We start from the raw sequence: 10,139 nt of genomic DNA, 5'->3' as shown, positions 1-10,139 counted from the left end.
GTTTTTTTTTAAGGGTGCGTGCATTTGTGTGTCTGTGTCTATGTCTGTGTGTCTGTGTGTGTGTCTTAGATACTTTCCTCCATTCAGGTTGGTTTGCGATCCCAAAAGAAAAAGCCACCTTCTAACTTGCACTGTGGGAACCAGATCAAGAACCTGTCAGAAGTGTGATTCTTTCGTCTCGTTTTCTTCATCCCGTTGTTCTTGACCTTTAGAGTTTGAGTCAAGGGTCAGAGAAAAAGAGATTGCACTCATATACTGTGGACTGTGTTACTGTATTCCTCCATCAGCACATGTAGCAAAAAAAAAGAAACATGAAACAAAAGTGACAAGATATAACCATACTTGACCTTTCTCTTGTTCTGCTCGTCCCGTCCCTCCCAGCACAGCCAGAGATGGCATCTTTAAAGAAAAAAAAGGAAAAAAAAACTGAGTTAGGATGTCATCTTACGGGGTGATTCTATGCCTGGCAGTAACACGTCACAGGACCTGAGATGTCCCTGAGTTCCTGGTGAGCGCAATGGCTTGGATGCTGGTCCTGCAAGCACATTTGTAAGGAAGCGTGCCACCGGACGGTGAAATCCCCCACTACATAATATGTCATTTCTGTTCTGTACCCTGATGTAGCTTAAGTGCTCAGAAAATACAGTCCTGGTTACATTGTGTTGTCGAGCAGTTCCTGTGTATGGTCAAAGCCTCTTTGTGACATCATGACAAATGGAATATTATATGAAAAAAAACCTTTGTATTTGGTTTTTAATTGCAGTGAATTTTGTGCACCTGTGGAGAAAATACTGCTGTCCAGTGTCTTAGCAAACGGTCATCCAGTCGTTCTCAACTTGAATCGTTCACTTCCTCAGGTCACTCCTGTTACTGTGTCCAGTGGCGTGATAATGAATTTCTTGCATCACTGGGTGTTCTGCAATGTCTCCGTGCTCCTTTCTGCAGGCGTCAAGATCTTCCAATGTTATAGAATTTATAGGCATTCGACGAAGTCCCCTATAATTCAATAGTGTGAAATAATATCAAAGGTATAGATGTAAAATGGACATCAGACCACTTGGCGCCCCCCAGTTTGAATTGTTCAATGACCAATTTGAGCTAATGAGGTTGAGCAAAGGTATATTTAAGGACAGTAACAGATATTGGTTTACAGAGTGTCCTAAGACGCTTAGTAACCCTGAGTGTTAAACGATCCATGAAAATGATTGATTTTAACCTTTTTCTTTTAGGAAAGCAGCTGCCTTCACGTAAAGCCTATATATTTAAATCAGCATTCAGTTTGCAATAAAATAATCCCTATTATGTATTTAAGATTAGAAGGGTTCCTCACATGAAGAAAATAAACAGTAGATTTCAATATCGGTAAATGGTTTTGATCTCCAGTATGGCTCCCTGCTCTGTGGTGGATGTTAGATGTCAATCTTTGCATAGATGTGAGAAATTATTTGTAGAGTGTATCTATTACCCAAAAATTTTAAGTATCTCTTCTTGTTGCATGAATGGATATTTTTTTAAGAAGAATTATTATATGACACCTTTGAATGTGAACATTAAAATGTTTATTTAAAAAATGTCGTCTGATTTGTTTCATTTTTGCCTACGTTTTACGTAATGTTTCATTGTTGAATTGTGTAGTAGGGAAAATAACTACAAAAAAATAATGAAGCCTATTTGGCCAAAAAACTTTTTGTAATTTTTTTGGAGTTTAACGTAAATGTTCTTAACCATTAGGTTAATGCATATTTACTTTGCATTTTTGATTGTCACGAGAACAATAGAATTGTGTATACATTTTCTACATACGTTTTAACCACTGGTTTTGTCAGTGTTTCATCCAATCAAAGCTTACTAATGAGAGACTGCACATTAAGTACGTATGCATAAACTTGAAGGATTTCCATTTCTGTAGGAAACGAGAACGGCGTTTCATCTAGAAACAACCTTATTTCTTCCACAAAATGAAAGATAAAAATTAACACATCTTTTTAATCTCATTTTAAGAAACAATAACATCTTGCTCATACCACCATAAATAACATGGACATTAAATTGACATGAACTGCACAATTTGATTGGCTTGCTGACGTTACGATACAGGTCGGCAAACCTGCTAAACTTCATTCCGCGACAGTTTGACGGCAAATTCCGACTGTTTCCTCGCCACGTTGTTAATATCTTATTGGTGAAGAAGAGTGGGCGTGGTCATTCGAGGATATGGGACGTACCATAACCAGGGGATGTTATTTACCACAGAAACAGGAGTAAGCAATTTATGCAGCTGTTTTTTTCGCAATTAGCTATGTTTTGAAATTGACCAAGATTGCCAAGTATAGATGTGTCTGACTTTTGTGTATCAAGATGTTTTTCGTATGTGTGGCGCCACAGTAAATTAATTCCAGGTCTGCATAACTTACAAAAATCACTGGTGGTCAGGTACTAGATCGCGACTTTATTAGCCGTAATTTTTAACTTGAATTTGATAAACTGACATTTTTACGTGTATGTTTTTGTTTTTATTTAGTTGAAAATAAAGGCGCTTTTTCAATTTTATGTGAAACTCTCCCCCATTAAATACTTGGTTTAACCCAATAACCTATGAACTCGGGTGACGTGTACATGTTGTTGAGAGGAATTGTGGTCCCAGAAACGTAGTCATTCAAAAGAAAAGCAGTAAACGTTCCTGACTATGATTAGTCGTGCATAAAATCTGTTGCTTTATTTTTGTTTCTTTGTTTAATCGATAGGCTTTCACTCTTCCTTTCGGTCTGTCCACGTTTGTGTGCCGAGCCTTTTTACTTTAACGCATGTTAATCGTACAGCCTAACTTTAGCTAAAGTACACAGGTAAGTGTCAAATTAAGGGAGGTGAAGCTCGCTGCTTATAGGCTTAAGTGTCTTCTATTCATTTTCTCTAGATTGCTGCATAGGGGGACATCTGTAACCAAATGGTTATTTTTCAAGTTAATGGAATGCATGTAGTTGATTGTCAAGCTTTGATTTGCCGCCTGGTTGTGGGTTTGAGACGACGTGGCTGCGATACGTTAAGCTGCTTCTCGTGGTACTGTAATGTACAGTACAGTAATGCAACGTTGTGATCGCGATTATGAACTAAGTTAATAGTTACACTTGGTACAGTCAGATCTAGGTATAGGTTTCTAAAGACTGAACCCTGTTTAGCTTGTTAGCTCCACTGTGTATTGACTCTGTTAACTGCCAGGCAGATTCACAGCATTATATGGGTACCTTTTACCATAGTTTAAAATAAAATCAAAACTTAAATGAATCTTCTCTTCAGTTCGAAGGCTGTCATATAGTATATGAGAAAAAAATACACCACCTTTCCATCCGACTTGTTTGACGTGGGCGATTGAATACTTCTTTGTGAACCTTGATTTTCTTTCTTTATGTTACATTCTGGTGGTGTTGTGTGTATGATCAATGGACTTCTCAGCCATAACAGTTTAATCCTATGAACCTTGAAGCTTTCTGAATTGACTGCCTCCCTGTTCCACGGTAAATAATTATGTACCCATCTCCCCATGAAGACGTACCATGAAAGCGCTGATCCTCGTTGGCGGCTATGGCACCCGGTTGCGCCCCCTCACCCTCAGCGTGCCCAAGCCGCTGGTTGAGTTCTGCAACAAGCCGATCCTGTTGCACCAGGTGGAAGCTCTGGTGAAGGTCAGTGAGCTTCTCGCTGGGGGGCGCTGTTTGCGTCATACCTGACCTCGTTCTCTTCATTTTAACTGGTTCACAAAAACTCTCCTATCGCAAGTAGAATTATAATTATTTTTTTAACCATTTGTCAACTAAAATTGTGTAACCGGCTGGCTAAGAATCGCACTTTATGTTAAGGAAGTAGTTTTATTGTACATCTTGTTTCTGTGCCCCATTGCATTTTTTATACTGGTGTTTGGCAGTATTGTGTGATTATTGTTTATTTATTTATTTCGTCCGGTTAGGCTGGAGTCAACCATGTAATCCTGGCTGTGAGCTATATGTCAGACCTACTGGAGCGAGAGATGAGGGTCCAGGAAGAAAGAGTATGTGATGTTTGAGTTACATTTGGGTTTTGGCCTTCGAAACAAAATCTCTTGTATTTTGTGAGTGGTTTTTGGCATTAAGGAAAACTTATTTACAGGGTCTTCATGCTCCAGCTTCTTCATGTCCATTATTCTCCTCTCTCTTACAGCTAGGAATAAAGATCTCCCTCTCTCATGAGAAGGAGCCATTGGGGACAGGTAAATGCTTATCTCATTGTCTCGTGGACACAAGTGGTTAGATTCATATCCTAAGGGTTGCAGGTGGAGCCTTATCTTACTATCTGCATGACTCTAGTCTACTATCCAGCTAGTCAAGATGTTTTGGATGCCAAGTGTAATCTGGCCTTGTAGTGTTTTGTCATACTGATTGAGTTTGTACCATTACTTCTGTGCCTGGAGGAGTTAGGGGCTGGGCTGTGGGAGGTGCCAGTGGCTCATGGGGTCTGTGTTTTCTGTTCTCAGCGGGACCTCTGGCCCTGGCCCGGGATCTGCTCACCGACGACTCTGAGCCCTTCTTCGTGCTCAACAGCGATGTCATCTGTGACTTCCCTTTCGAGGAAATGCTCAGGTTCCACAAGAATCACGGAAGGGAGGGGACTATCGTGGTGAGTGCCAGGGGCATGGGGCAGAGCTAAGCAGAGGTGGTCTTTAAAAGCCAAGGAGGTCTGACCGACACTGTATGCCAGGTCACCAAGGTGGAGGAGCCATCCAAGTACGGAGTGGTCGTGTACGAAGTGGAGAACGGCTGCATACACCGCTTTGTGGAGAAGCCTCAGGTCTTTGTTTCCAACAAAATCAATGCGGGGATGTACATTTTCAGCCCCTCCATGCTGGATAGGATACAGGTCAGTGACTTCCCTCCCTTCACTCAATGGTGACGTCAGTATAGCTGCCAGTAAGGCAACCTTGAGCTATTCTGGTCTTCTGTGAAACTTTTTCCACAATTAAAAGTCCTTTTAAGTTTTTCTTTGAGCATCACCTGCATGCTGATCGCTCTGTTTCTTTCCTGCAGCTGAGACCCACTTCCATTGAGAAGGAGATCTTTCCAAAAATGGCCCAAGAGGGACATCTGTATGCCATGGAGCTTCAGGGTATCACGACTGCAAGCCCAATGTTGCTTTTCCCTTTGTTATATTCATAACAAATGCCAGTCTCATGTCAGCATTGCTTTAAAGCAGGGGTGGGGCCCTGTTCCATGGAGGGCCGGTGTGGGTTTTTGGGATGGCCTCTCAATCAGCCAATAAGTGGTTCCCCAGAACTGGAGTTGAGAACCATTGCTTTTGTTGGTTGATTGTGAGGCAATCCCAAAAACCCGCACCGGCCCTCCATGGAACAGGTTCCCCACCCCTGCTTTAAAACCTGCTGTATGTATTGTTTATTGCGTTCTTGTCCTGTGCTCTGTGATGGACTGCTGTCCCTTCAAAACCAGTGTTAGCCTTGTATGCTTCTCGGGATACTGCTCTAGAGCACTATCAATGCTCGGCTGGGTAAGCAGCGGCTGAAAATGGCCTTGGATACAAACATACTCTCACCTTTTGAATTTATCGAATTCTGTGTGTGCCTTTTCTTTCCAGGGTTCTGGATGGACATTGGCCAGCCCAAGGACTTCCTGACAGGGATGTGTATGTACCTGCAGTCCGTGAGGCAGCACAGTCCAGACAGACTCCGCACTGGGCCTGGTTTCCTGGGCAACGTCCTTGTGGTGAGTAAAGACCCCAGGAGGAGAAGCGTCCAGAGTTGCCCTAACAGACTGCGTTTAGAATTTGGTGATCAGTGATGACACACAACAATGAAATGTGGCCTCTGTATTTTATATGTATGTGACATCGTGATATAGCAGGGGGCAGCTAATTCAGCACCCGGGGAGCAGTGCTTGGGGGCGGTACCTTGCTCAGGGTACCTCAGTGGTACCTTACTGATCAGGGATTCAAACCCATAATCTTTCAATTACAAATGTGCTTCCCTAACCATTAAGCCACCACTGCCCACTGTATGTGCGGTTAGGATACTTTCACAAGTCTCGAATTAAAATACTTTACTTGCAGGTTTGTAAATCATTTTAAGCTACCTCGATGGCTACAGAAAATATGGAGAAAGTTAAATGCATGTCCTACAGGGAACTCATAGAATGATGGAAGCCGCACAAGCAGCTCCTGCATGCCTTGCTGTGGATCCTCCAAGGGTCCAGACCCATGCTAGCAAGGTCTGACATGACCTTCCACTCACTGGCATGTTGATGGTGGGAATGGTGCTGGTGACCTTCTCAGCTACAGAGTATGATTCTGTCCTCATTAATGCCATCTGATCATGTATGGGTCCCTCTCCCAGGAACAATTTGCCGTTGGCTGTACATGGTCACGCAGGACAGTTCTGTATTCGCTGACATTCACCTTCGTCTCTAAAAAAGTGTTTCCCAACCCAGTCCTCAGGGAACCTGGGACAGTCCACGTTTTTGCTCCCTCCCAGCCAATCAGGAACACCAAATACCTGGTACAGGTGCGCTGGGAGCTGAGAGGAAGCAAAAACCTGGACAGTCCAGGGTTCCCCGAGGACTGGGTTGGGAAACACTGCTCTAAAGTAGGATGTGCATCCCCCTCACTGCAGAGACGGGATACACATCTCGATGCATCGCCAGCGATCCGTTACATTAAAGATACACTCCTACTAATGCAATGTCACCCCAATTGAGATGCAGTGAAATTCGACACAATTTGATTCAACACAATGTAATTCAACACGCTACAAATGCAACGCAAAAGAATGTGATGCTATGTACTTCGATATGGTACAGAAACGGTTTCAAGAGGGGAAATCAATTTAAATATAAAATTACTGGTCAAAAATTTGTGACATTTCTGAATAACAAAAGCATATGACCTCTACTAATAATTATATATCAGTGAATCAGATTTTACTGATGGAAAGATGTTAGAAACAATGTATCTTGAGTTCATCCCAAATCGTATCTGGTGCACATTTAATCAGGGCAATCGCATCATGTTGCTTTATGCTGGTGCACTGATGCGAACTGGCAGTGTTTTCTGTATTTGGCAGTTGTTTTTATTTGCAGTGACGCTTATCTAGGAGACATCTTAGTGAGCCTGAGGCATAGGTCACATCCTGGATGGGATTCCAGTCCATCCATTTATTCCGATTGCATATTTTTGTGAATCAAGGGATAAACCCTTTACTATCTATGGTACCGTACCACCCTAGTTTGCCAACATATTGATTCAGCAGTTTGCAGCAGTCATCCCATAGCATGATTTATTCATTGTTAGAGTATGTATCCAAAGCAAAAGTGATTCCATCTTTGCTGGGAATTCCAATCATCTGTATGGAGAGCTCAGATGAAACGTATGTGTTTATTCCACTAGGGGGTGCTACTGCGTTAACAGCAGATTCTTTCATCTAGTCTGCAATCATGTATTTTCTGGGCTTTTCTTTATAGCACATTTTTGTTATTATTTTTTTACTAAAGTGGACTCTTCAGAACAAGCTCTCTTCATTAACTTCCAGCTGTAAAAGTGTGAGATTTGAGTGACTGAACTCGTCACCGGATATTAAACTCGGTATTTTTTTATGAACCACTGAGTTCTGCTGTGCTGCTCCCCTCGGCAGGATCCTACCGCTCAGATCGGGCAGAACTGCACCATCGGACCCAACGTGACTCTGGGCGCAGGGGTAGTGCTGGAGGATGGGGTGCGGATCAAGCGCTGCACCGTGCTGAGGGGATCTCGGGTGCGATCCCACTCCTGGCTGGAGTCCTGCATCGTGGGCTGGAGCTCCTCCGTGGGCCAGTGGGTAAGAAGTGCAAATGGGTGTATTCTCTCACACTCACACTCACACACACATACTCTGGCGTCTCACCTGGTCATTCAAAAACTGCATGAGCTCATTCAGGTTCTCGCAGGTGCACACGCCAGCGTACACTTAACCCCGACACTTATAAGATGAGGTCACGGAAATCATGCGGTGATGCACGCATACGCGCACACACTCACGAACAGGTTTGGTCACGTTCTGCCTTCAGATTTTGGATGAGCTCAGTCTGGACGCACATGGCATAGAGGACATGCCCAGAGGGGGACAGCTCACGGTTTCCCTGCCACTGGGATGGGAACGTTTTCGCTTTTGTTAGAAGTGCATGTTCACTTTGTCCTATTCCACTCTGTGCTCTGCCTTCCTGTTCTCTGTTTGCCACATCTCCTAGTGGTGCCTTTCAGTGATGGACTCGCTTCTGTCACCTACAGGTACGGATGGAGAACGTCACTGTGCTGGGCGAGGATGTCATCGTCAACGATGAACTGTACCTCAACGGGGCCAACGTGCTGCCTCACAAATGCATCTCCGACTCTGTGCCTGATCCAAGCATCATTATGTAGGGGGGGCTGGGGGGGGGGGTGACGAGCAGGACGTTCCTGCACTGAGCCTGGGCAGCTGTCACAAGAGGAGGCGGCTGGACTGAACCGAAGGGGCTGGAGTCACAGCCTGGGCCTGTGTGAGATTCGCTATGCATAATAGAGGGTAGCTCACGATCGCCATATGGATGTGTGTGTATGTCGCTGTATGTGTGAGGATGTTCTAATCAAGAAAAAAAAAATTCTTGAAATTTAGGCTTTAAAAGCTACATCGGGTGCTACTGTCCTTTGCTGCCACTCATGCCTGCATTTAGCCAAATGGGAAAGTTATAAAGTAGCTGCCAGGAATTTGGGGGAGCGCAGCGGGGGCTGGTGGTGCCTGATCAGCCGCCCCGTCTTGGCTTTTCGGAGCCTCGTCTCTCCATTCATCAGACCCAGAGATCAGACCATTTCATCAGCATGCGGACGTATGACGTGATTCTTTGGAACGTGTGTCGGATTTCAGCTTAAGGATAGTGATCCAGTGTGTGCTGATGTGTACAAAGAGGGAAGCGGGGGGAGGAGGATCTACCATCCATCAATGGAAAATCCAAGTGCACATACCCACTGATTTAAAGAAGTCTTTTGTATGTACATTCTTTGGTAACAGACACTGGGTATGCATTGAGATAAGTGTAACAGCTATTACTGGGGTAATAGTAATTTCAAAGTATTTATGCCTTAAATAGCTGATATTTCATAGCACCTGATATCGTCGCTAGCCAGAGGTCTGTATGCCCTATGTCAGTGGAAGTGTTTACAAAGGGGGGAAAAACGTACTTTACACTGTTGATCATGATTTTCGGACGGCTTTAACTTCAGTTAGGCAAGCTTTGTGAATGCTGGTCACAGCTGATCACATGGTAATCCGGTCATTTCAGTCTGGTCACAGTTGTCCTGACTCATTCCTATTTGTTTCACGAATCTCTAAAAAAAAAAATGGGTTGAACAGCTGTAAATCGAATTGCATATTTTTCTCTGCCAAAGGTAATGTGAGATTACCTGTGTGATAATCACTGAATTAGTTTTTTTTTTTTTTAAAAAAAATACTAAAACATACTTTGAAAAAGTATCAAGAAATATTCAATATGAAGAATACAGTGGTGGATGTCTTCAGACTGATGTTTCTCGAACATCATCTAAGATTCAACAATATCTAAGACTAAAAGTTTTGTTTTTAGTAATAATATACCATAATTAATCTTACTGGGTTGTCATTTTTAAACCTTTGTCTTGTAGGAATTATAAGCACACCTATTTTTCAGATTATGTGTCAGTGTGAAGAGGTTTTCATTCTGACGTTGACTTGTGTTAGTTGGGAGTCTGAAATAGTTTTTATTTCTATCAAACGTCTTTTCCCCATCCAGTTACTGTGATTCGATACGATGCCTCATGTCTCATCCTCTCTGCCTTGTTCGTGGGCGATGTTAGGCCTAATAAATACAAACGACGAACATTTACTTAAAAACGTAAAAGTTTAAATAGCAGTGCTTCGAATAGCTTATGAACATTCAGATAAGTATGCATTTGAAATTAACATGACCTAATAAACTCAAAAATGCAACGTGATACCTGCACAATTAAACAGTCATGTTTGCCTGGGTTTGTTAGTTATTTTTGTGCCACCTCAATTCTTCCATAAAAAGACAAAATTGTACAGAGGTTGAGACCACAGGAAACATCCTCCCCTCGGTCCG

The 10,139-nt window shown here is 42.9% G+C and overlaps 1 protein-coding gene across 2 annotated transcripts; it reads left to right on the top strand.

Moving 5' to 3' along the window:
• The first annotated feature begins 2,236 nt into the window (after positions 1-2,236).
• Positions 2,237-10,045, top strand: gmppb (GDP-mannose pyrophosphorylase B). Of its 2 annotated transcripts, none has more exons than XM_023811322.2 (10): positions 2,237-2,261; positions 3,545-3,680; positions 3,962-4,042; positions 4,192-4,240; positions 4,505-4,647; positions 4,729-4,887; positions 5,055-5,133; positions 5,617-5,744; positions 7,664-7,846; positions 8,296-10,045. In XM_023811322.2, the coding sequence occupies exons 2-10, from the start codon at positions 3,552-3,554 to the stop codon at positions 8,425-8,427; spliced, it is 1,083 nt and encodes a 360-aa protein (XP_023667090.1). In that variant the 5' UTR covers positions 2,237-2,261; positions 3,545-3,551; the 3' UTR covers positions 8,428-10,045. The 2 variants fall into 2 exon arrangements, with proteins under 2 accessions (XP_023667090.1, XP_023667089.1); XM_023811321.2 differs by lacking the exon at positions 2,237-2,261 and adding an exon at positions 2,618-2,843.
• The last annotated feature ends 94 nt before the right edge of the window (positions 10,046-10,139 follow it).

The sequence above is a fragment of the Paramormyrops kingsleyae genome, chromosome 8 (genome assembly GCF_048594095.1).
Source record: "Paramormyrops kingsleyae isolate MSU_618 chromosome 8, PKINGS_0.4, whole genome shotgun sequence".
In the NCBI taxonomy this organism is placed as follows: Eukaryota; Metazoa; Chordata; class Actinopteri; order Osteoglossiformes; family Mormyridae; genus Paramormyrops; species Paramormyrops kingsleyae.
This window is presented reverse-complemented; position numbering and strand designations above follow the sequence as displayed.

Excerpts from the sequence above, each read along its gene's own strand:
- gmppb (XM_023811322.2), top strand. The coding sequence starts at position 3,552 with ATGAAAGCGCTGATCCTCGTTGGCGGCTATGGCACCCGGTTGCGCCCC. Across the intron at positions 4,648-4,728 it reads GAAGGGAGGGGACTATCGTG|GTCACCAAGGTGGAGGAGCC; the intron begins GTGAGTGCCAGG and ends ACTGTATGCCAG. Across the intron at positions 5,134-5,616 it reads GTATGCCATGGAGCTTCAGG|GGTTCTGGATGGACATTGGC; the intron begins GTATCACGACTG and ends TTTTCTTTCCAG.